This window comes from Marmota monax, unplaced genomic scaffold (genome assembly GCF_021218885.2).
Source record: "Marmota monax isolate L192 unplaced genomic scaffold, Marmota_monax_Labrador192_F-V1.1 WCK01_AAM20220418_F8-fsc00014, whole genome shotgun sequence".
NCBI classification, from domain to species: domain Eukaryota; kingdom Metazoa; phylum Chordata; class Mammalia; order Rodentia; family Sciuridae; genus Marmota; species Marmota monax.
This window is the reverse complement of record NW_026695222.1, coordinates 17,482,346-17,509,556: the sequence shown is the minus strand read 5'-3', so window position 1 is coordinate 17,509,556 and position 27,211 is coordinate 17,482,346. Positions and strand designations below refer to the sequence as shown.

General features: G+C 36.0%; 1 protein-coding gene across 4 annotated transcripts in view; it reads left to right on the top strand.

The window, feature by feature from the left end:
* The window catches only part of Rbl1 (RB transcriptional corepressor like 1), a 61,672-nt gene that overhangs the window by 28,805 nt on the left and 5,656 nt on the right, over positions 1 to 27,211 (top strand). For 2 of the 4 annotated variants that reach the window (XM_058575448.1, XM_058575450.1), the window contains 11 exons: positions 2,817 to 2,929; positions 3,198 to 3,301; positions 5,024 to 5,161; positions 8,036 to 8,215; positions 10,322 to 10,454; positions 14,799 to 15,065; positions 16,003 to 16,214; positions 20,663 to 20,839; positions 22,812 to 22,883; positions 24,795 to 24,879; positions 27,057 to 27,205. In XM_058575448.1, coding sequence (XP_058431431.1) covers positions 2,817 to 2,929; positions 3,198 to 3,301; positions 5,024 to 5,161; positions 8,036 to 8,215; positions 10,322 to 10,454; positions 14,799 to 15,065; positions 16,003 to 16,214; positions 20,663 to 20,839; positions 22,812 to 22,883; positions 24,795 to 24,879; positions 27,057 to 27,205 — 1,630 coding nt within the window. The remainder of the gene's footprint in view (positions 1 to 2,816; positions 2,930 to 3,197; positions 3,302 to 5,023; positions 5,162 to 8,035; positions 8,216 to 10,321; positions 10,455 to 14,798; positions 15,066 to 16,002; positions 16,215 to 20,662; positions 20,840 to 22,811; positions 22,884 to 24,794; positions 24,880 to 27,056; positions 27,206 to 27,211) is intronic. The other 2 variants (XM_046433712.2, XM_058575449.1) reach the window with 2 other exon arrangements.

The window sequence follows — 27,211 nt, the reverse complement described above, 5'->3', positions numbered from 1 at the left end:
TGTCCCTGTGGATTGTATGGGATTCCTGTTATATGAGTAATGCCAAATGTTGAGCAAAATTGTTTAAAAGAGGTAGAAGTATAACCAGGGGCATTATCTGTTTTTAACTGTTTTGGAACACCCACAGTGGCAAAATTTTGTAAGCAATGAGCTATAACATCTTTAGTTTTTTCTCCGGCATGAAGGGAGCCCATCAAAAATCCAGAAGAAGTATCAACTGTAACATGCAAATATTTTAATTTTCCAAATTCTGGCAAGTGTGTGACGTCCATCTGCCAAATATGGTTAGGTATCAATCCTCTAGGATTGACTCCAAGATTAACTTGTGGTAAAAAGGTCACACAATTTTGACATTGTTTTATTATTTGTCTAGCTTGTTCCTTAGTTATTTTAAAACGCTTTTGTAAAGTATTAGCATTGACATGGAACTTTTTATGAAAATTTATAGCTTCTTCTAGTGTAGAGAAAATATGTATGTCATGTGTAGTTTTATCTGCTAAATCATTGCCCAAATTAAGGGCTCCAGGCAATCCTGTATGTGCCCTGATATGTCCTATAAAGAATGGATCTTTTCTGTCCCAGATTAGACTTTGTATAGTGGAAAGCAAAGAGAAAACAGTAGAGGAAGGGGAAATCCTACCAGCATCTTCAAGAGATACTATAGCATTAACTACATACTGACTATCAGAAAATAAATTAAATACAGAATCTTTAAACATCACAAAAGCTTGTAAAACTGCATTAAGCTCTACCTTTTGAGCTGATTGTTTGGGTACTAAAAATGTAAAAGTTTGATCAGGGGTAACTACTGCTGCTGTACCATTATTTGACCCATCAGTGAATATATTTGGAGCCAAGGTCGCGGGTTCGTTCCCCGTATGGGCCACCAAATGCCCCTTCGGCTGTGGCTCTCAACGCTTAGCACTTAGCACCACATAAAAATTAAAAAAATAAAGATGTTGTGTCCACCGAAAACTAAAAAATAAATATTAAAAAATTCTCTCTCTAAAAAGGGGGGGGGGCTGGGAATGTGACTCAATTGGTAAGCACTCCTGGGTTCAATCCTCAGTATCAAAAATATGTGTGTATGTGTGTGTATAAAATAAATCTACAGTAATCACAAAAACATAGTATGTATTTCCATAAAGACCTATAAACCAGAAGGCCAGAACAGAAAGCTCAGAAATAAACCCTCATAAATGTGCTCAAATTATCTTTAATAAGGGTGCCAAGACTGTGCAGTGGTGAAAGGAGTCTTTTTTTGAATAAATACTTTTGGGTAAATGGAATATCCACATACAGAACCATTAAGACATTATACAATATTGGAAATTTAATACAAAATGCACTAAAAATCTAAATGGAAGACCTGAAACTATAAGACTCCTAAAAGAAAATATGAGGGGATGCTTTGTTGGAGTGAACAATGATTTCCTGAATCATAACAAAAGCAAAAATAGACAAATGGGACTCTCAAGCTTAAAAAACTTATGCAGCAAAGTAAACAATCCACAGAGTGAAAAAGCAGCCTATGAAATGGAAAATAAAATTGCAAACCATGTCTCTGATAATGAGTTAAGATCCAGAATATATAAAGAATTCCTACAACTCAATAATAAAAAAAACCCAAATAATCCGATTTGAAAAATGCATAAAGGACTCAAGACAATTCTCCAGAGGAGATAAATAGATGGCCAATAAACCTATGAAAAAATACTGAACTGAGGAAATGCAAATCAAACTCACAATGAGAAGTCACCTCACATTCATTAGGATGGCCACATCTCCCCACCTCCCCTGCACCACAAATCCAAGTATTGGTGAGGGTGTGGAAAAATCACAGCCCTGTGCATTGTTGGTAGGGTTGTGAAATGGTGCAAATATTATGGAAACTATTTGAAGTTGCCTCAAAAAAGCAAAAATAGAGTTAGCATAAGCTCCTGTAGTACTGCTTTTGGAAATATATCCAAAATAAATGAAAATAGAATCTCAAAAAGATATTTATACACCATATTCACTGCACATTATTCATAATAGTTAAGATTGTGGTAGCAACTGAAATGTCCATGGACAAATGAATAAAGAAAACAGTCTGTACATACAGTGGAGTATTATTTAGCCTTAAAAAAAGAAGGAAGTCGTGTCATATTCTATAACATGAATGAACCTTGAAATATTATGCTAAATGAAATAAGCCAATCACAAAAAGACAAATACTGCATGATTTCATTTATATGAGGTACATCAAATAGTCAAATTCACAAAAACCAAAGTTTTAATATGTAAAAAAATATATGAAATTATATGTCTATATTATTTTATATAAGTAAAGCTTTGTTTATATTTGTAGGTTTACAACTGAGAATAGAGCTCTGGTCACTAAAAACTAAATTAATTTTTTATTTGTTTTTATTTGTTCTTTTTAGATATTTTATTTATTTATATGTGGTACTGAGAATCAAACCCAGTGCCTTAGGCAAGCGCTAGGCCACAACCCCAGCCCCTATTTCTTTTTTAATTTTTTCTTTCTTGTAGTTGTAGATGGATAGAAAGCCTTTATTTATTCTTATGTGGTGCTAAGGATCGAACCCCATGCCTCACACATGCTAGGCGAGCACTCTGCCACTGAGCTACAGCCCCTGCCTCCCTATTTATTTTTATGTGGTGCTGAGGATCAAACCCGCTGCCCCACACATGCCAGGCAACTGCTATTCCACTGAACCATAACCCCAGCCCCTCAAACTAATTCTTGAAAGGAGAAATGTTAGTTGTCTGGGTTTTTCCCCTGGTAATTGGGTTCCTATTATATGTTATAGATCTTGTATGCGGAATCCTAAGGAAAACATTATGAAAATAGTAAAAGGAATAGGAGAGACTTTCTGCCAACACTATACTCAATCAACAGATGAACAGCCGGGATCTCACATAGGTAAGAAAAGTGAAGTTGGCACAATATTGAAAATAGATTGTTCTCAAAATTAGAAATTCAAGATTTTTACTTTTCTGTTATTTTTTTTCTCTTTTCCTTTTTTGCAGTGCTGGTAATTGACTCTAGGGCCTCATGTATGTGAGGCAAGTGCTCTCTTACGAGCTACACCCGCTGCCCTTAATATACCAGATTCAAGTTTATGTAAATTTTATTCTTTAGTCCTTAACTAGATTGTAATAGCATGTGTTCTTCCTTTGTTTCCCTTTAGACTTTGCTATAAACAGACTAAAGCTGGCAGAAATTTTGTATTATAAAATGTTGGAGACTGTAATGGTTCAGGAAACACGAAGACTTCGTGGAATGGACATGTCAGTAAGTAAATCTACTCTCTCAGCTACTGGCAAGAACCAAATGCCCTAGTCTGGAAACAGTGTTTTGAGAGATCCTAAAGGGATGTGGGGTCAACAGTTTATAGCAAAGTTGACCAAGATAACATTGCAATTCTGACTTTAGTTGACTTTGGCATATCTGGGGCTAGCTGGGTCTAGGCAGAAATGTGAAATATGTAATATTTATTTTTGAAGTATCATCAGCAGTCTTTTCCTGTAGGTCTTTTAAGGTCCTTTTTATTTTTGTACTTCATTCTCAACTAGTGATAATGAACCCCACACACATACACATACTGTTAAGCTAACTGATAATTAAAGTATTTATTTGTCCATACCTCCCAGAGATTTTTCGATTATGAAATGGTGGTATTTTTCCTTTAAAAAGAAAAAAAGACTTGGTTTTCTTTGAACATCTGACCAAGTTTGACCACTCTGTCCAGTAGTTTCATAAAAGAATTTTGCTACATTTGGGCTCAGTGGTACATGCCTATAATTCCAACAACTCAGGACGCTGAGGCAGGAGGATCATAAGTTCAAGGCCAGTCTCAACAATTTAGGAAGACCATTAGCAATTTATGGAGACCCTGTTTCAAAATAAAATAAAATAAAAATGAAAGGGCTGGGCGCAATGGTGCATGCCTGTAATCTCAGTGGCTCAGGAGGCTGAGGCAGGAGGATCATGAGTTCAAAACCTGCCTCAGCAAAAGCAAGGCACTAAGCAACTCATGTCTCTAAATAAAATACAAAGAAGGGCAGTGCCCCTGAGTTCAGTCCCTGGTACCAAAAAAAAAAAAAAAAAATGACTTGGGTTAAATCCTCACTACCAAAAAAGGAAGAAAAAAAAAAATAGAAGTAAAAAACCATGGGGCTGGGGATGTGGCTCAAGCGGTAGCGCGCTCGCCTGGCATGCATGTGGCCCGGGTTCGATCCTCAGCACCACATACAAACAAAGATGTTGTGCCCGCCGAAAACTAAAATAAATAAATAAATATTAAAAAAAAAAAAAAAACCATGAAAACATATTAGGTCTTAAAATCAATGGTGAAAGAGAACTTTATCTTCTCTGTGAAATATTTCCTCTTCTGAACTTTTTTGTCTTAGCTTTTGTATCATTTCACCTTCCATTTCAGTGTTTTGATTAATAAATACTCTGCTGATAAAACAATTAACTGTTATTAAAAAGAAAAAGAAACAATTCTAATGCTTTTATTTTGATGGAAATATTAAATATTTTATTATTTGTTCAGATTTCAAATCAGATTGTTATGTGCACCTCATGTAGATTTAAGATCTATCACTGAACAAAATTTGATATAAGAGGGGCTTGGGTTGTAGCTCAGTGGTAGAGCGCTTGCCTAGCATGTGTGAGGCATTGGGTTCGATTCTCAGCACCACATACAAATAAATAAAAATAAAGGTCCATCAACAACTGGAAAATATTTTTTTTTAAATTAGATATAAGAAAACTAGTTTGGGAACTCAGTTTTTGTTTTTGATTTTGTTTTTTAATGCAGTGCTGGGGATTGAACCCTGGGCCTCAAGCGTGCTAGGCTCTACCACTGAGATATACCACCAGACCAAGAATTCTGATTTTTATCTCTAATATGCTAGCATAATATATTTTGTTGTTATAGTTTTCTTTTTTAGGATGACAGAGACTAAAATTGCTGAGAAATGTTAAGCCGTGGTCTTTTTCTTCCCCAAGGTTCTTTTAGAGCAGGATATATTTCATCGTTCTTTGATGGCTTGTTGTTTGGAAATTGTGCTGTTTGCTTACAGCTCACCTCGTACTTTTCCTTGGATTATTGAAGTTCTCAATTTGCAGCCATTTTATTTTTATAAGGTGAGATAATAACAAAGTTCTTTTATAGTGTGGCACACATAAATGTTGTATTTGTCTTAGTGCTAAAGAAACACAGTTGTGATTTCTGAAAAATATTTCTAGAGGTATTCTAATGCTTTTTGAGTGGAATGAGAACAAACTGGAGAGAATAAGGATATAAGTAAATTAAGCCAATTTCATAACTTCAGTTCTTTTTTCATCACTACTTGCAAATGTGACCTGGTACTAAGTACTTAACCTCAAAGTTTCCATATTTATAAATGAAAATCATAATCCTATTAACCAAATATGCAATGAAGAACAAAAACCCTTTCTCCTAGAGGAAGGCAGCAAAGGTCTAAAGTTGATTGTGGTGGACTGGGGGTGTAGCTCAGTGGTAGAATAGTTGCCTAGCATGCACAGGACCCTGGGGTTGATCACCAGCACTGCAAAAAGGATAAAAGGGACCAGGGGTGAAACCAAGTAAAACAGATTGTGAAGTTGTAATAACAGGTCAGGCTTATTCCCTAAAGTTGAGCTAATTCTCTGTGAGTAAGTCTTACTTACTCTACCCTTTTTATTTTCTCTGTGAGGAATGTTAGAAAAAAAGAAATCTTCTCCAGAAAGCTTTTTTGCTTTAGAACTATTAGAAAATATTAACATTTCTCTTATAAAGTATGTCATAGCTACTGAGCTATGTCATCATAGTAATGATTAATGATATCTCATTTTCAAATTTAGGACTAATGATACTTGATATGTTTATTGGCATGATTTAGTTAACATTTAGTCATCTGTGCTACTTTCAAACTATTAATGATAAAAAAAATTAGTTTGAAGAGTTACATATGTGTGTGAGAGAGTGTGTGTATCTAGGGATCAACCCCAGAGCCTTTTGCACATGCTAAGGCAAGAGCTTTATCACCAAGCTACATCTCTAGCACAGGAGTTAACATTTTGTACCTAAAGTTTGCCCGAATCAGTTAGAGTTGTAGAAAATGTACATCATGGGTAAGCTTATTTGGTTGAATTATTGACTATGATTAAGAGTTTAAGGTTCTAAGGGGAAATTGGTTCTGATGCTATACTTACTTTCATGTGCATATTCAGATTTTTCCATTAGGAAATTTAGTTTTCCCCGTAACCTGAGAGTGGTTTGTTTATGTTTTGTTTTGTTTTGTTTTGTTTTTCTGATGCTGGGGATTGAATCCAGGGCCTTGAGTACTGTACCACTGAGCCATCTGTCAACCCAACAATTTGTTTTAATTTGTAGCATTCGCATTTCATTTAAGAAACTAAAGCCTTTGATTCTTCCCCCCCCCCCCCCCAGGACTGTGTATGTGTGTGTGTGTGTGGGGGGGGGTGATTGGGATCAAATCCAAGGCCTCATGCATGGTAGGCAAGTGTTCTACCACTGAGTTACACCCCCAGCCCTCAAACCTTTGTTTTTGTTTTTTTCCAATAAATAATTATATGCTTGTTGAAGAAAAACAGAAAATACACATAAATATGAATATTAAAATCACATTATAATCTAGTTATTAGTAATAATAACTATTAATATTTTTTGTCTATACACAGATTTGTTCTAGCTATTTTCCCTTATTAAAATATAACTATAGGGCTGGGGCTGGGGCCTAGTGGTGGAGCACTTGACTAGCATGTATGAGGCACTGGGTTCGATTCTCAGCACCGCGTATGAATAAATGAATAAAATAAAGGTCCATCAGCAATTAAAAAATAAAATAGAATATAGTGTATATAAGTAAAGAAGTTCCTTTTTTTGTTTTTTTTTTTTGTTTGTTTGTTTGTTTTTTAAAGCAGGCCTTCTAAGTTCACTTTATTTTTCATGTGTAAAAACTATACATTTTAGTCAAAGCTATCTATAGCCTGAGTCTCTGCACAGAGACTCTGGTGTGGATTTTTATAAAATGGTCAGTGAACTCCTGATAGGGATACTTGGTGAACACATTCTCTTTCCAGGGGACAGGGTTCAGGTAGCTGTAGGTATTGGCAGTGAGAAGGCAGCCTTGGTGAAGGTGCCCAGGGTGTCCGTGCAGACCCTGACTGAGACATAGCTGTTGTCAGTTCCAGCCTTCAGCAGTAGCTTCTTGGGCACATGGGCTGATGGGATGCCAGTGCCTCTGGGGCCTAGTGGTGGAGCACTGGGTGCAGGGATGAGGTGTACCAGCATAGAACCACAAAAGCCTGTCATCTTGCAAGGAACAATGTGAGGATGGTAATCTTGTTTCCCCTGCATGCCCCATTGATGTCTCCTTAAGCCACTTAAAACCCAGACTGACACGGCCATTGTAGTCCCCGTGGACTAATGCATTGAACCTGAGCCTGCTTTTGTACCAGCATCACCTCTAAAACCTCATCCTTGAGGGAAATTCTCCCTGGAAAAAGTCAGTGAACTCTGATTTCTTAATGGATAGAAAGATAGCTCTCAAGGGATTTGACCTTTATGTCCTTGACCACACAGCTCAGCTTGCCTCCACAAACTTCCTGACCCTGACCCACCTGCCATGGTCTCCCATTATAGGGCTTCTGGGTCCCCTCCCTGAACCAAAGTCATTTACCATATGGTATTTGCTTGGAGAAGAAACATAGTTACTTTTAAATAGTTCATTCCTTCTGTTCTTTTGAGATATTGGGAAGAATAGTCTGTGAAGGGACAATAAACTAAAAATTAGAACTGAACTGGAAACCCAAGACCTAACTTCTACTGTTAGACTTTTGACCAGTTTTTGTAAGACATGAAAAAACAGAAATGTATGTGAAAATATTTTTATTAAAGACTGCAAAAGTTTCTTTGTAGAAGAAGTGCTTGCAAGCCCAAACCAGAACTGATTGCTTGAAACCACATTGCCTTCTCAACTTTCTCCTCTCCAGGTTATTGAGGTGGTGATCCGCTCAGAGGATGGACTCTCCAGGGACATGGTGAAACACCTAAACAGCATTGAAGAACAGATTTTGGAGAGTTTAGCATGGAGTCATAATTCTACACTATGGGAGACTCTCCAGGCTTCTGCAAACAAAGTTCCTACCTGTGAAGAAGTGAGTCAGGGCAAGGTTAATACTCCCTCCCCATCATTTAAAAGAAATTACAGGTTTATTGAGGTATATTTCTATACCATACAACTCACCAATTTAAAGTGTACAGTGATTTTTTGCATGTAGATATGTGCAGTCATCACCACAGTCAATTTGAGCACATATTCATCACTTCAGTAAGAAACCCATACCTTTTAGCTATCACTTCCTGTCCTGCTACCTTCTTTCTAACTAAAGCAATGCTACTCTGCTCTCTGTTTCTATAATACACATTTGTGTATTCTGGACATTTCATATAAATTAATTCATACAATGTGTATGTAGTCCTTGGTTACCAGTTTCTTGTTATATTTTTAAAGTTCATCCATCCTGTATAGCATATATCAATATTTCATTTCCTTTTTTGTCAAATAATATTCTGGTGTATGGATATGCCATTCTTCATTCATCTATTTGGTTGTTTCTATCTTTTCGCTCTTATTAATTATGCTGCTGTGAACATTCAGGCACAAGATTTTATGTGGGCATAATTTCATTTTTCTTGGTTGTATATCTACAAGTGGAATTGTTGGATCATGTGGTAACTGTTCAAGCTTTTGGAGAACTGTCAGACTGGTTTCTAAAGTGGCTACAAGAATTTTGTTCCCATCATCAGTGTGTAAAGATTACAGTTGCTTCACATCCCTGCCCATGCTTGTTAGTATTTGTGTTTCTTTTTTTAAATATTTTTAGTTGTAGATGGACAAGATACCTTTATTTTATTTATTTGTTTATTTTTATATGGTGCTGAGGATCAAACCCAGTGCCTCATACATGCTAGGTACTGGGTGCTCTTCTACTGAGCTACAACCCCAGCCCAGTATCTGTGTTTCTGGTTATAGCCTTCTTATGAATTGGTATTTCATTGTGGTTTTGATTTGCATTTCCTGCAAAACTTATCTCCCATTCTCTAGGTTGACTTTTCACTTTCTTAATATGGTTATCTATTGGAACACAAACATTTTTCATTTTTTTTATACCTTTGTTTGAAAAGTTTATTTGTTTTTATGTGGTTCTGAGGATCGAACCCAGGACCTTGCACATGCAAGGTGAGCACTCTACTGCTGAGCCATAACCCCAGCCCCACATTTTTCATTTTGCTGATGCCCAATGTATCTGTTTTTTCCTGTATTGCTTGTGTTTTTAGTGTCATATCTAGGAAACCAATTAATCTCATCATTTTAAATTTTTCAAATGTTGAAAGGTTTCATTAGTGATATATAGAATTAAAAAATCAAAAGTTTGTGCCAAAAGTTCTGTGAAATCACATTTGACAGCTCCAATTCATATGAAAAGGAGTTTTTCCTTCCATCTCTGTTATTCTTTTGTAATTCTCATCTTTTGATCCCTCTTTGCTTTTCTGTGTCTCCTTTTACTTCACTAAACTTCTTGATTCTTTCCTAATCCAAACTAATGGAAGAAGGATCCAAGACCAGGAAGAATTGAAGATAAGATAGTTTCTTGAAATTTTTCTTTCAGCTAGGCATGATGGAAGTCACTTGTAATCCTAGTGATTCAGGAGGCTGAACCATATCTCTAGCCCTTTCTATTTTTTATTTTGAGACAGGATTTTATTGAGTTGCTTAGGGCCTCACTTAGATGCTGAGACTGGCCTCAAGCTTGTGATCCTCCAGGCTTGGTACTTCTTTACCTTTTGTAGGAAACTATGATTAATTGGTCAACTTTTGATATTCATCAGTATATGTCCATTAGAAAGTGAAAAAAAAGCTGTGAACTTAAAGGAAACATACTTGGATCAAAGCCATTCCTCTTATTACTTAGTATGATTATGGGCAGATTTCACATTCTGAATCTCAATTGTCTCATCCCTAAATAAAAGATGAGAGTGTCTACTTCATAGGTTTACTCACTGTAGCCATTAGTTTACATAGATAAATTTTAAAATTCAAACAAACTCATATTTAATGTTAATTGAGCACTTTATGAAAGTTGTTACATTTTGCAAAGAAATAAGGAAAGGGAACTAAAACAGTAAAAAGAAGTTCAAGAAAACTTTTTTCTGCGATTTAATCAGTGGGTTTGTGTTTATCTGTATGTAAGGCAAAGGGTTTTTGTTTTCTACAGGTTATATTCCCAAATAACTTTGAAACAGGAAATGGAGGAAATGTACAAGGACATCTTCCCATGATGCCAATGTCTCCTATAATGCATCCAAGAGTCAAGGAAGTTCGGACTGACAGTGGAAGTCTTCGAAGGGGTAGGTTCAGCATTGGTAAAATACTGGAAAAATTACAAAGATCATTTTTGTCAGAGAAAACTTCAAGTCTTGATAGTATGTAATTCAGAAATCTAGTTTATTTTGGGGGGAAGATGGGGTAGGGTAACAGGGATTGGACTCAGGAGCACTCAACCACTAAACCATATCCCCAGCCCTATTTTGTATTTTATTTAGAAACAGAATCTCACTGAGCTGCGTAGTGCCTCACCATTGCCTAGGCTGGCTTTGAACTCAAAATCCTCCTGCCTCAGCCTCCCAGGCCCCTGGGATTACAGGCATGCACCACTGTGCCCAGCAAAAATCTAGTTTCTTCATCAGGATTGAGAAGCGGCTTAGTGCTTCTAACATCTTTATGTTGTTATTTTTTTAATATTATAGTAAAGTAAACGTTTTTTTTAAATGATCTTTTTTTTTTCTTTTAATATTGTTTAAGTTGTCAGTGGAACTTTATTTCACTTATTGATAACGCAGTGCTAAGAATTGAACCCAGTGCCTCACACATGCTAGGCAAGCACTCTACCACTGAACCACAACCCCAGCCCTAATCTGATTTTGAATATGATCTTTTTAAAAAATTTCAGTATCTGCTGAGCACAGATATTGCAATTTTTAAATTTCAGGCACATGCCTATAGTCCTAAAAATGAAAGAGTCTAAGGCAGGAGAATCGAAGGTTCAAGGCCAGCCTTGGCAACTTGGTGAGACCCTGAATCAAAATAAAACTTTTCTTAAAAAAAAAACGTGGGGGGCTGGGGTTGTAGCTCAGTGGTAGAGCGCTTGCCTCGCACGTATAAGGCCCTGGGTTCAATCCTCAATACCACATAAAAAAATAAACAAAATAAAAATTAAGATAAAAAAAATAAAAAAGACTGGGAGTGTAGCTCAGTGATAGAGCACCCCTGGATTCAATCTCCAATACCACAAAAAATAAGTGCAATACACTATAATATAATTGTAGTATTAATTATTGTAGAAGTAGTATTTTGGACTTTTAATAAACATATATGACTTTTCCTAAAGTCATATAAAATAAATCATAAAGTCATAAAAAATGCTAATGGGAAAAATTTTAAATAAACTCATACCTACTTTTCTAGATTTGACAAAAGTTATATTCTTCCTTTGTCTATGTATGTTTCTGTAGAGAGATAAATATTTAAGCAAAACTTCTCATATTCTCTTTGGGATGCTTAAGTTCATCTAATAAATAAATGACTTATCTCTTAAAAATGTTCCTTTTGAGCCTTACCAATGGAGAGATTTTAGATTTTGACATAGCAAACTAACATGTGCATCTTTTGGATTATATTACTGTTTAATTTTTTGAAAATGGGTTAAGGAAATCTGTCCCCACAGTATCTCTGAAGAAATCTCAGAAGAACAAGTATTCAGATTACATAGAAGGTAGATCTACATTCACTTTTGGACTGTCGTATGTGTATCTGCAGTAGAGTTTACATGCTGTGTAGGATGTTAAAAATGTTCATGCTATAGGGCTGGGGTTGTGGCTCAGTGGTAGAGTGCTTGCCTAGCACATGTGATGCACTGGGTTTGATCCCTAGCACCACATAAAAAAATACTAAATAAGGGCTGGAGTGGTGGCTCAGTAGTAGAGCACTTGCCTGGCTGTGTGAGGCCCTGGGTACGATCCTTAGCACACATATAAATAAATTAATTGATTAAATAAAAGATCCATTTACAACTAAAAAATATTTTTTAAAAAAACTGAACAAAATAAAGGTATTGTGTTCATCTATAACTAAAAATATTTTTCAAAAAAATATGCATGCTATAAATGCAAATCAGTATTAATCAATGGTGATAATTATCCTGTCACAAAATGTGCTCTTCTTGGGCTGGGGTTGTAGCTCAGTGGTAGAGTGCTTGCCTAGCATTTATGAGGCACTGGGTTTGATTCTCAGTACCACATATAAATAAACCTAAAATAAAGATCCATCAACAATTAAAATATTTAAAAAAAAAACTCTTCTTACTTTTAGTTATTAATGTTTAGAGAGATGGAATTTCCCCCCCAGTACTGGGAATGGAACCCAGGGGCATGCTAACATTGAGCTACATCCTCAGCCCTTTATTTTTATTTTTAGACACTGTCTTACTAAGTTGCCTAGGCTGCTCTCAAGCTTGCAATCCACCTGCCTCGGCTGTAATCATAAGCATGCACCACCATTCCTGGCTAGTAAAAATGTCTTAATACAGCATAATATAAAACATTGAGGGTTATTTCTCCTTAAAAAACTCGTAAGGTTCAGGGCTGGGGTTGTGGCTCAGTGGTAGAGCGCTTGCCTCGCACGTGCGAGACCCTGGGTTCTATCCTCAGCACCACATACAAAATAAACAAGTGAAATAAAGGTGTTGTGTCCAACTACAACTAAAAAATAAATATTAAAAAAAAAAACCATAAGATTCAGGTGGGAGTGTATCTCATTGGAAAAGTACTTACCTAGCATGTAAGTAACCCTGGGTTTGATACCTAGCACTGCAAAACAAAAAACAAAACTTACCAGTAGTTTAACTTATAACTGAGCACCTTTTCTGTGTCTTAGCATATTGTCATGTTTGTAAGTTTGGGTCAGTTTTTCATTTGTATATTCCTTAAACTTTTTAGTCTTTGCCATAGCTTTTCCAGTATTGTGCTGACAAAAGATTATTTCAAAAGGAGTTTATAGCTGGTTTCATGTCTGTAACTCAAGTCTCCTTGAAATATCACCTTTGAACATTCCTGTCAGATTCAAGGACCGTCTTGGATTTTTTTTTTATCTTTAAAATACGCAAGTAGGGCTGGGGATGTGGCTCAAGCGGTAGCGTGCTCGCCTGGCATGTGTGCGGCCCGGGTTCTATCCTCAGCACCACATACAAAAAACAAAGATGTTGTGTCCGCCGAAAACTAAAAAATAAATATTAAAAAAATTCTCTCTCTCCCTCTCTCTCTCTCTCTCTCTCTTTAAAAAAAAAAAAAAATACGCAAGTAGACTCTTGTACAAAGGTTCGTGAAAGCTACAGTTGATATTTCCACTTGTTCTGTACTAAAGAAGTCAGAGCTATTTTCGTAACCTGAATAATGGAAAGATTTTTATTAAACCATGACTATGTCCCCAATCATCTCACTAATACAGAGTTTTCAAATCATTGCAGAGGTAATTTTTGTATTTTTAAACATATTTTCAAAATAGATTATTGATTGTCTAATTATCTAGAGAATGTAAAAACAAACATTAAACTGCCTTCACTTTAAAAGTGAAATAGGGGCCAGAGTTGTGACTCAGTGATAGAGTGCCTTCTTAGCATTTGTGAGGCACTGGGTTCGATTCCTGTCACCACCTAAAAATAGATAAAATAAAGATAATGTGTTCATCTACAACTAAAAAATATATCTAAAAAAAGTATATTATTTATATACCTGTGAAGAAACAATTGGTTGAGGAAAGTGGGAAGAATTGTGCAAAAAGATGTAGGGTTGAAAGAGGCTAAAGAAGCTGTGCACCTAGTAGAAAAGAAATGCAAAGCAGGACAGGTCAGCAGAGTCCTAGCACCTTGACTCAGGACTTTTGGTGAATCTATTTAGATGATTCTGGGGACTGCAACTGTTGCTCAGAGGCAGAGTGCTTGCCTAGCATGTGTGAGGCACTTGGTTTGATCATCAGCACCACATAAAAATAAGTAATAATATAAAGGTGTCTGTCTACAGCTAAAACAAATTTTTTTTACAAATATGATTCTGTGTCTACTAAATCACAAGACCACAGCCACTGCTTTAAACTGCTTGAAGTGTGGGAGGAGGCAAAACCATGACCCAAATCCCTGATTTTTGCTATCAAAATCCTTTTTCTCAGGTGCCATTTACTAGATACAGCTGGGACACAGACGCTAAATGGACTGTTTCTTAAATTTAGTGGTCATGTCATTCTACCTCTCAACTTTTATTTTATCCTCTCAACTACTTTTTTTTTTTTGGTGTGTGTGTGTGTGTGTGTGTGTGTATGTGGTGTGCTGGTGGTTAGAACCCAGAGCCTTGTGCATGTACCAGCTGATCTATATCTCCAGCCTTATCCTCTCAACTTCTATTTTGCTCCTTTGATACAGTCAGAGGTTAAGAATCCAGGAAGATGAGCTGTAATAGTTTTCACATTTTATTGTAATAAGTTACTTCATGCTTCTCTCACCTACTAGACAGGATATTCCATGAGGGCAGATGCCATGTTATTCACTGCTAGATCCCTGGTACTTAGTATATGAATAAGTGAACCTGATTTATTATTTTGGAATGTGTTTCAAACTGTTTTAAATTTATTTTTCTCTTTATTAGATACGCAACCATTGTCTCCAATTTCTGTCCATGAACGGTACAGTTCTCCTACTGCAGGGAGTGCCAAGAGAAGACTTTTTGGAGAGGACCCCCCAAAGGAAATGCTAATGGACAAGATTTTGACAGAAGGAACAAAATTGAAAATTGCTCCTTCTTCAAGCATTACTACTGAAAATATATCCATATCACCTGGGCAAACTCTTCTAACAATGGCCACAGCCACAGTAACAGGGACAACGAAACATAAAGTTACAATTCCATTGCACGGTAACATTTTAATAAAACACTTTAAAATCATATTTTTTTCTGAGTTAGGAAAAAATTTAAGCAGTGTCTTAGTGGATTTGGATCATGTAATCTTTCTAACTCAGCATTTTTTTCTCAAGTTTTTGTTGTTGTTGTTTTTAATAGACTTGATTTTTAGAACAGTTTTAGGTTCACAGTAAAATTGGGAGGAAAATACAGACATTTCCATCCTCACACACACACCTTCCCAACCATCAGCATCCTACACTAGAATTTGTTACATTTGATGAACCTACATTGAAACATCACCCAAAGCCCTTAGTTTACATTAAGGTTCACTCTTGGTGTATTTTAACCATATTGATATATATTTACCATTATAGTATCATGCAGAGTAGTTTCACTGTCTAAATATCCTCTGTGTTTCACCTTTTGTACTGAACCTGTACTGCTTTTGAATTTTTACATTTTTTAAATTTATTACCCTTTTTGTTAGGACTTATTTTGTTGTGTCAGCTTCTCAAATGAATGTATTGAGCAAGTATTTTGTATTTTGATAAAAAAAAAAAAAAGTCAAAACAGAACAAAATTTGCTTTTCCAAAATAACTTAAAGTATAAGAACATCACAGGCACATACAAAAATGAGAACAAAGTTTGTTTTTCTAATTCCAGTATAAATAAAAGAAAATAGAATATTCTCATTTCAGGAGAGAAATGAAAAAAGAATTCAGTTATAAGATACAATTTCTAAAAAAAAAAAATCTCAAAAAAAAAGATACAATTACTATTTTGTAATCTTTGTCTTCTTTTGTAACATATTCCTATGCTAATATATACAGAGACATATATATGTTTATGTGTACATGTTTATATAATTGACAAACTATATACAATTGACAACTTTCCTAGAACACATTGCTCATTTCTAAAACTGGGAACTCTTGCTCATACATTCAGGTATTGCCAATGATGCTGGAGAAATCACACTGATACCTATTTCCATGAATACAACTCGGGAGTCCAACATTGAGAGTCCTGTATCACTTACTGCTCAGTCATTAATTGGTGCCTCTCCAAAACATACCCATCTGACTAAAGCACAAGAAGTTCATATGACTGGAATAAGCAAACCAAAGAGGACTGGGTCCTTAGCACTGTTTTACAGAAAGGTATGTGTTGTTGTAGTATATGAAAAGAGCTCATTTAAACAATGCAAGATAAGAAAAACATTGACTTTTTATTTATGTATTTATTTATTTATTGGTAATCTACATAAGATAAAATTTGCCATCTTAGTTGTGTGGATGGTACACACCTGTAATCCCAACTACTGGGGAGGCTGCGACAGGCAATCACAAGTTTCAGGCCAGCCTAGGCAATTTAGCAAGACCTTGTCTTAGAATAAAATTAAAAGGGTGGAGAAGTTGCAGTGATAGTGCATTTGCCTTGCATGCATGAGGCTTTGGGTTCCATCCCAGCACTACCAAAAAAATTAAAAATAAATGGAGATCATAGTTTTTTTTTTATTTTTGGTGCTGGGGATGGAGCCGCAGGGGAGTTCTACCACTGAGCTACCTCAGCACTTTTCATCCTTTTCATGTTTTACTTTGAGACAGTCTAAGTTGCCAAGGCTGTCCTCAAACTTCAAATTTGCCATTTCAGGCTCCCAAGTCACTGGGATTACAGGTGTAGACCACTACACCCAGCCATCTTAAGCTTATTTTTTTTTAATTTTTTATTTGTTGATAGACATTTATTTATAATTTTTGTGTGTTGTTGAGGATCGAAACCAGTGCCTCACACATGCCAAGCAAGTGTTCTACCACTGAGCCACAACCCCAGCCCCATCTTAAACATGTTTGATATTCAACGTTAAATATATTTATATTTTTCTGTAGCCATTTACACCATCCATTTCCAGAACTTTTCATCTTCTCACTCTTCCCTCCTCTCCCTCAAACCCCTGGCAACCACCAACTTATTTTGTAGCTCTTTGAATGTGATTACTCTACATACCACATAATCATATAATATTTTGTCCTTTTGTGACTGGCTTACCTCACTAAACATAATGTCTTCTATGTTCATCCATGTGGGTAATATGTTAGAATTGCTTTCCTTTTTAAGGATAAGTAATACTTTGTTATATGTGTGTACAACATTCATCTCTTAGTGGACATTTGGGTTGGTTTCACCTTTTGTCTATTGTAAATAAAATGCTACTATGAACACTGGTACTGTTTGAATCTCTGTTTTCAGTGTTCTGGATATTTTCCCAGAATTGAAAAAATAACTCAGTATTTAATTTCTTGAAAAACTACCATACTATTTTTCATAGTGGCTGTACCATTTTATATTTCTTTTAGCAGTACACAGTTCTCCTTGCCAGTAGTTGTTATTTTCTGGACTTTTAATGTTTTTTTAGCCATCTAATGGGTGTTAAATAGAATCTCATTGTAGTTTGGATTTTCACTTTCCTTATTATTGATGTTAAGCCTCTTGTCATGGGCTTAGTGGCCTTCTATGTATTGTCTTTGGAGAGATGTCTATTCAAGTACTCTGCCCAATATTTTTTTGATAAATTTGCCTTTTTTTCTTTTCTTTTTAGTTATAGAGAGACACATAACTTTATAAAAATAATTATGTGGTGCTAAGGATCAAACCCAGTGTCTGTAAGTGCTGTACCACAGAGCTACAACTGCAGCCCCTCTGACTAATTTTTTTAAATGTTTTTTATCTATTTTTATGTGGTGTTGAGGATTGAACCCAGGGCCTCACATGTGCTAGGCGAGCGCTCTACTGCTGAGCCACAACTCGAGCCCCATCTGAATAATTTTTAATTTTTTTTTTTTAGAGAATTTTTTAATATTTATTTTTTTCGTTTTCGGTGGACACAACATCTTTATTTGTATGTGGTGCTGAGGATCGAACCCAGGCCGCACGCATGCCAGGCAAGTGCGCTTCCACTTGAGCCATATCCCCAGCCCCTTCAATTTTTAATTTAATAATTTTTAATAATTTTTAATTTATTTTCTGGTTGAGTTATAGGAGCTCTTTAAATATATTTTTTTAATATTTATTTTTTAGGTGTAGATGGACACAACACAATGCCTTTATTTTTATGTGGTGCTCAGGGTTGAACCTGGGTCTTGCCCGTGCTAGGCGAGCGCTCTACCGCTGAGCCACAATCCCAGCCCTAAATATATTCTTGATATTGATATTAATCCCTATCACATTCATAATTTATAGATATTTTCTTCCATTTTGTGAGTCATTTTTTCATTTTGCTGGTAATATCCTTTGATTCATTAAAGAATAAAAAAGGGCGCTGGGCATGGTGGCACATGCCTGTAATCCCTGCGGCTCAGGAGGCTGAGGCAGGAGGATTGTGAGTTCAAAGCCAGCCTCAGCAACTTAGCAAGGCCCTGAGCAACTCAGTGAGACTCTGACTCTAAATGAAATATTTTTAAAAAGGATGGGGATGGGGGCTGGGGATGTGGCTCAAGCGGTAGCGCGCTCGCCTGGCATGCGTGCGGCCCTGGTTCGATCCTCAGCACCATATACAAAGATGTTGTGTCCACCGAAAACTAAAAAATAAATATTAAAAAAGAAAAAAAAAACAAATACCTTTTAAAAAAAAAAAAAGGATGGGGATGTGGCTCAGTGGTTAAGTGCCCCTGGGTTCAATCCCCTGTACCAAAATAAATAAATAAAATAGGACAAGCAATGTAGCTCAGTAATAGAGTATTGCTGTGTTCAATCTCCAGGACCACAAAAAAATAATAATAATAACTTAGGTTCTTTCTAGGGATTTTTTAGGTTTTGTTTGTTTGCTTTTAGTTATAGATGAACACAATATCTGTATTTTGTTATTTATTTTTATGTGGTGCTGATTTGGTGCACCAAACCTGGTGCCTCATGTGTGTGAGGCAAATGTTCTAGCCATTGAGCCACAACCCCAGTTTCTAACTCAACTCAAAATAATTGCTCCTACTCTAGCTATCAAATCTGCATTCCAGTGGCTGGGGATATAGCTCAGTTACTAAAGTGCTTGCCTAGCATGCCCAAGGACCTGGGTTCAATCCCCAGCACCAACAAGGAAAAAAAAATGCATTCGCTCTTACCTTTAGAACCCGTCTCAGAAGTTATATTCACCAGTGCTGCTTAGAATTTTCAGGAGAGCAAGTGGCAAGAGTTTTGTTACGTAGAAAAAAAAAAGAGACCAGACACTGGGAAACAGTCCTGGTTTCTACAATAATGTTCATTGTCTTTTGTTGCTTTCAACTGTAATTATTTTATTTGTGCATTTTGGGGCAGTTGATTCTCCAGATGATTTTGCACACAAACCTATTCTTTGAAGCCTTCCCCAGAAGCAGTGGCTCACACCTGTAATCCCAGCAATTTGGGAGGCTGAGGCAGGGGGATCAAAGTTTTGAGGCTAGCCTCAGCAACTTAGGCCTTAAGCAACTTAGGGAGACTCTGTTTCAAAATAAAAAGTAAAAAGGACTGGGGATGTGGCTCAGTGGTAAAGTACCTCTGAGCTCAATCTGCAGTATCAAAAAAAAATATTTATTTATTTATTTTTAGTTTTTTGTTGTTGTTGTTGTTGTTGTAGATGGACACAATATTTTTATTTCATGTATTTTTATGTGGGGCTGAGGATCAAACCCAGTGCTTATACCTGCTAGGCGAGTGCTCTACCACTGAGCTACAACTCCAGCCCCAACTTTTAGTTCTTTACTGTCTGCTATGTTAACCTTTCTAACAATTTTACCTAAACCCAAAGAAAACAAACATAAACTCCTGACCACTTGAAAAATTATGCATTCATAATGGTCATCATGTAGATAAACCCTTCTTTTTAGTATTTCTTGCTTTCTATGTTTTTTTTTTTTTTAAAGAGAGAGTGAGAGAGCGAGAGAGAATTTTTTTAATATTTATTTTTTTTTAAGTTTTCGGCGGACTCAACATCTTTGTTTGTATGGGTGCTGAGGATCGAACCAGGGCCGCACGCATGCCAGGCGAGCGCGCTACCGCTTGAGCCACATCCCCAGCCCCATCTATAGTTAATAACATAGAATAACAAGTAGCATCTTTAAAAAGTGTTTTTAGGGGCTGGATATGTAGCTCATTCATAATGTAGCTCATTCATAGAGCACCTGTCTAGCATATAAGAGACCCTGGATTTGATCCCCAGCACCATAAAATAGGGGGAGGGGAAGTTTTTTAAAGTATGCTAAAGATCTGCTTGACTAATCCCAGTGGTTTGGGAGCTGAGGGAAGAGGATTGCAAAGTTTAAGGCCAGCCTCTGCAATTTAGTGAGACCCTGTCTCAAAAAAGCACTGGTGTTGTAATTCAATGGTAGAGCACCCTAGGTTCAATCCCTAGTCCCAAACTGGGGGTGCAAGGGTTATTCCAAAGAGAATTTCTCTTTAATCTGTGTACTCTTGCCATAGCAGTTAACTAGTGTTATTGAACAGAAATTTTAAGTAAAATATCAGCAGCCTAGATATTGTTTTGTCTTGGTCTGTAAGCCCATGTTCAGTGGTAAAACATAAAAGCTTGAGAAATGACTCACTTAATTTTTTTATATCAATGTGTTATCTTATATCTTAGGTTTATCATTTAGCAAGTGTACGCTTACGCGATTTATGTTTAAAACTGGATGTTTCAAATGAATTACGAAGAAAGATATGGACATGTTTTGAATTCACCTTAGTTCACTGCCCTGATTTGATGAAAGATAGGCATTTGGACCAGCTCCTTCTTTGTGCCTTTTACATCATGGCGAAGGTAAGCATAGAGAAGATCTTGGCTCTAGTTACCTTATTTAAAATATCAAGCAAAAATTTCTTGAACTTGATCCTTCGTTTGCTTTTGTGCTACAAAACAACAGTACCCACTATTATTAAGTAGTAATTTTAAGATACTCTATTCCCTGGACTCTTCAGTTAGTTTCATCATAAACAGCTTTTCATTTCATAAGAGTAAATTGGTCATAAAAGAGAATATATGAATAATGCCATTTCCACCCCTACTCCTTGACGTTTCTGATGTGATACTTATAAACTAAATAATCATTACATTTTAGGTGAATTAATGAGGCCCAAAACTCAAAATAATTTGGCCCAAGTTACACAGTAAGTAGCAACCTAGGATCTCCTCACTTATAATCTAGTGTAAAATACCTTCTGTACTAGCCTGATGTGGTCGTACACGCCTGTAATTCCAGGAATTCAGGAGAGTGAGATAGGAGGATTACAAGTTTGAAGCCAGCCTCAGCAATTTAGCAAGGTTGTCTCAAAATAAAAAGGGCTAGGGTTGTCACTCAGTGGCAGAGTGCCCCTGGGTTCGGTCCTCAGTATTGCCCAAAAAAGGAAAAAAAAAAAAAAAATGCTTCTATATTTCTTTCTGGTGTTTTATCGTGCTGCCTCAGAAATGCATTTTACTTTAAGTTGCTACACCATGTTTTTTTCTTTATATATTTATTTTTTAGTTGTAGTTGGACACAATACCTTTATTTTACTTATTCATTTTTATGTGGTACTGAGGATGGAACCCAGGGTCTCACACATGCTAGGCGAGCGCTTTACCGCTGAGCCACAACCCCAGTCCATGCTACACCATGTTTTAAGACATAAAATAGCGTATTTTACTTGTTTTTTAAGATTCTGTATCTGAAAAATTTCTTTCTACTTTTGTCTTGACTGTAGGCCAAACCATCAGTTCTAACTGATGTATAGTTGGCTTTTTGTTCCCCTACTTTTTTTTTTTTTGGTGCTGGGAATTGAACCCAGGCCCTTGTATATGCAATCCCCATATTTTTAATATTTTTAAATTGGTACATTATAGTTGTAGATAGTGGTGGGATTTGTTGTTACATATTTGTGCATGCACACAATACAACAATATAATTTGGTAATATCACTCCCCAGCACTTCCTCCCTCCTCCTCTCGAATACAATTTTAAGAAGTGATTTTTTAAAGATTTTTAAAGTAAAGGACATGTTTTCAAACTCCTTTGTGAGCACCTCCTCCCACAATGCTTCTTTAAAAATCTCTGTACAAAATAGGTCTTAATAAATGTTAAAAACTAACCATTTCTATTTTCCAGAAAACTGTCAGAGTTCAGGTTTTTGTCATTTCTAGCTCATCATTGTAGACAGCAGGTTTAGTGCTAATAGACTATGTAGCAGAGAAAGGTGTAATTTTAGTGAATGTTATATTAACAGAACAAAATGGATTTGCTTTTGGATCACTAACCATATTTCCTTTCTGTGAGCCACCTCTTGACATCTAAGTATTAGAAACCCTACTCTGTACTGAAATGTTAAAAACCTAATCCTATAATAGCTATTCAGTTTTACTGTGAATCACTGTAAAACAGTTTCTATTATTTAATATGTAGTTAAATTACTCTTAAATAAGTACTTAAAACTAAGAAAACTGGAGACTGCATGGGGTTCAGCAGGTCTGAGTTTTCTTATCTCATTCTGAAATGCATTCTCAGTAGATTTATATCTTAGCAATTTCAATGCTTTTTGATTAATGAAACTATTAACTGAGTCCCCCCACTGGCCATAAAAACCTGAACTTTAAAGGTAGTAAAAATCATAAATGTTAGTGGGTTTTAGTCATGGATTGCCCTTGGGTTAATGGCTTTTCTGCAAGGCTGCTCTCAGTGCCAACCTATAATTGAAGTTTTTGTTCAAACCATTTTTCTTTCAAAAGCCAGTTGGCAAATGTAGCTTTTTATTTCTCTTAGGTAACAAAAGAAGAAAGAACTTTTCAAGAAATAATGAAAAGTTATAGGAATCAGCCTCAAGCTAATAGTCATGTGAGTTACATTCTTTTTCCTACTATCCAAAAATAGATTTGTATTTTTTTTTTTTTTTTTGTCTAATGAGTTACATAAAAGATAAACCTCCTTTATAGTTTTACTGTATTAAATTGAGGATTAATTTATTTAACTTTAGATTATCTGGTTTAGTGGATACCATTAAACTCAAGAGCTAGTTTCATTAAAGGACAATTTTAGCAGAAGCTGAGAAGTCTTGTTTCTGACTCATCCAAATGCTTAGATGTACTTCTCACAAGAACTGCCATTCTGTTTGTCCATTTCTTGTGGGGAGACATTTTGTACTAGGAAGTCTAGTGAAAGATGTATTATAATAATATGTCTTCATTATATAAAACTTGATTCTCAGGCTGGGGTTGCGGCTCAGTGGTAGGGCGCTTGCTTAGCATGTGTGATGCACTGGGTTCAATCTCAGCATCACGTTAAAATAAATAAATAAAATAATTGGGGCTGGGGTTGTGGCTCAGCGGTAGAGTGTTCGTCTAGCATACACAGATTCTATCTGGGTTCTATCCTCAGCACCACATAAAAAACTAAATGTTTGGAATAAAGGTATCATGTCCAACTGTAATTAAAAAAATAACTACTAATAAATAAATAGATAAATAAATAAATGTATCGTGTCTGTCTACAACTAAAAAATAATTTAAATCTTGATTCTCTGATAATGTTTAAATCTGGTGAAATTTGAGGATTAATTTATTTAATTACAGCTTCTTCTGCCATCTATGGAGAATCTTTACATTTGCGTCTTTGATTAGATGTTAAGCATCTCTGATAATTTATTACAATAGTTGTGATGAGAATCTAGTAAATCCTTTCTAGCATGGAAATGTAAAATGTTGGCATGGTACTCTGGTACCTAGGAAGTATTTAATGAACTTTCAATTCCCATTGTTACTATTGCAGCAGAATACAACTTAAGGCTTTGGTCATTCAAGAATCTATTTGCTTTGCTGTTAGGTAGTATATAATAGCCTCCTTTTTGGACCTGGAGGTCACAGACAGAAAGAGAAAGTTAGGGCAGATAGTCATACCTCCTTGTAAGAGAACCTAAAAGTAGTTTTACTTCTTTCCTGAAGCCCCAAAATAGACCAGTGGTGGGTAGTATAGATAGAGACTTGGAAAAGGCCAACTACAGGAATTTAAGTCTTTTGACAAACTAAAAGTTTCTGGGTCTTTTCATTAGGAAAAACTCCTCAGGAGCAAAATCTAGAGAGGTTCAGATTGTCCCTAAAGATGTTTAAGATGAGTAATGTAGGTTAAAAATGGGCCTAGCCACTACTTTCTGAATATCTTCTCAAGATCAATTACCTATAGGATAAAAGGAAATGGAACTTGTTTTTCCAGCTATCTTGGAGGTAGAAAAATCAGGGAGGAAAAAAATTTCCTTTTCTCCATCAGAAAGGAGATTGGAATGCTCTAGGGGCAACCCAAAGCTGGGGCTGTGGCTCAGCGGTAGAGCACTCATCTAGCATATGCAAGGTGCTTGGTTCAATCCTTAGCACCACAAAAAAAAATAAATAAATAAATGTTAAAGAAAAAGATAACTTAAAAAAATGAAAATGAATTCAAAGGAAGAATGAGTTCTTATCTTTGAGGTGATTTTTATTTCATAAGAACCTGTTATGAGACTAGTTACTTCTTAATTTTTTTTTTTTTATAAACTAAGATGGTACATTTTAGGTAATAGGCTCTGCCTTAGTATTTCTTCTTCCATGATGTTTGCCCTAGTCTACACTTAAGAGATTTAATAACATTTTATCTTTGATTATCACCCATGTGACACATTCTTTTTAATTGGCTTGATATTTTTCTCTTGTTATTTTGATTTTGCTGAACATGTGCATCTTTGATTCAGCTATACTTTTCCCTCCCTTTGGCCCTTAGGTGTATAGAAGTGTTCTTTTGAAAAGTGTTCCAAAAGAAGTGGCATACAGTAATATAAATGGTGATTTTGAAATGACAGATGATGGTAAGCTATCCAATTTGACATGTATACAACAGTATGTAATACACCTTTGATTATCTTGTACATCACATAGTGGATGCAGGTAACACAGAGTCATGATGTAGGTATGGTGGGAAGTACACACATTTTTAAAAAAATAAATAGACAAGCTAGGTATGGTGACTCTGGCCTATAGTCCCAGCTACTTGGGAGGCTGAGATGGGAGAATCACCTGAGCTCATGAGTTCAGGATCAGCCTGGGTGAAATAGTGAGACTCTGTCTCAAAAAAAAAAAAAAAAAAAAAAAAGGAAATAAGTTTGAGAAAAAGAATGTGTCATGTGCTTTCTTCCACAGAGATCATTAATTTGTCCTCTGTAAACTGTGTTTTGGGTGAAGTTTTCTACTCTAAATATATACATTGATCAAACACATAAAAGATTCTTAAAATTTGAAAATATGAATGACAGGGAAAACAGCTGTCCATGATCTTCTTGAGGAGCCAATTAAGGAAATTACCTGTTTATAAGTCCCTAGATGTTTCTGCCACTACAAGCAAGATTGCACCCTGTTGTCATCTTATGCACCATGCTAAGACTTATGTCCTTAAAAGAGCTGTTATTTCTGTGTCCAGGTTCACAGTTTTGTTCTTTTGCATAGTGAGCAGAAGTTCGGATAACTCGACTTAGGGCAGGAATTAATCTTCCTTCTCCTGTGGTTGGGAAGGGGAAAGGGAGAAGAAGGATGAATAAATATGTCAGTTTTAAAATAAGTTGCCAGTGGTCTAGCAGCAAAGCATGAAGTGGACTCCATTTTGTGAAAGGGACCCCTGTTACAGTCACACTTAATAAATGGTCACTTCTTTCATCACCAAAAACCCATTTCTGATGTTGATTATATTAATTAGCAAAGCATTGTTCATTGTTTGAGCTATGCCTAAGACCAGCCCTGTGGAGAATGAGCTACCTGATGAACATATTAGCCCCCCACTCGTGGATTGTGAATTCTTCACTGCCATGTTAGCAGACCACCCCAGGCTGGCATTCTTGATTTGAAGACTTATGAGGACTAAATTATGACTTAAATAACATAATAATGCTCAAGTAGATATAGTAAATTGAAAATTTTACAGTATTTACTTAGGACTTGTTAAAAAGAATTATAGAATATTTAACATAAGGCTTGCCTACAGTAATATCTCAGTAAATAGCAGCTTTTATTTACTATTTTGTTTATAAGCAGTGTCAGATTTATTGTATTTTGGGCTGGGGTTGTAGCTCAGTGGTAGAGCACTTGCCTAGCAAATCCATTTTGTTCTATCTGTTAATATAACATTCACTAAAATTACACCTTTCTCTGCTACACAGATTCTCACCATGGTTAACACTTAGGTTTCTAGAGCCTTGCAAATGTGCTTTCCCCAGCTAATCCACACAATACCCACCCCACACCCTTTTTTTGTTGTTGTTGTTATTTTTTGTTTGTTTCTTATTGCTAATAACCAGTAGTTCAGTAGGCTGAGGCAGTTAGGGGTGCTAACTCTGAGATGGCTGGCTGCAGAACTCATTCTTGATTGCTCTATGATATGTTCTTATTATATAGGACTGATGGGACAACTTGATTAAACATCATTTCTTTTTAAAAGGGCATCCTTGAGGGCTGTGATTGTGACTCAGCGGTAGAGCACTCGCCTAGCATGTGTGAGGCCCTGGATTCGATCCTTAGCGCCACATAAAAATAAATAAAAATACAGGCATTGTGTCCATCTACAACAACAACAACAAAAATTTTTTTTAATTTTTTTTTTTTTTTACCTTTTAAAAAAGAGTCAGAATATCTGCAGGTCTTTTTGTTATCTGAAGCTCAGGGTTTGCTATTGCCACCCATACCATGAAGCTTTAACTATATTCTAGCCAAGGATGGTGCAACCTTGATAGTGAGTTCAAGGCTATGGCTGTGAAAAATGCTTGCTGAAGTGGCATCTAGAGAAAGAGCACCACCTTTAGTTCACATGCTTATATTTCTTTAGATTCCAATTTGATCTATAAATAATGCAGATGGATTTATGAACCTTCTCTGGAAATACTAATTGCTTTTCATAAGGATTTGTGGGGGTTTTTTATATCATAAAGATGGCTATAATTCAAATCACTAGCTTGTATATTAAAGTAAGCCTATCACAACACTGAATTTTTTTTAACAGATTTGGAAAATGCCACAAAAACACCTAACTGTCCCAGTGGACCAGTGAAAGAGGAAAGAGGTGATCTTATCAAATTTTACAATACAATATATGTAGGAAGAGTGAAGTCATTTGCACTGAAATATGACTTGTCAAATCAGGATCATGTGGTACGT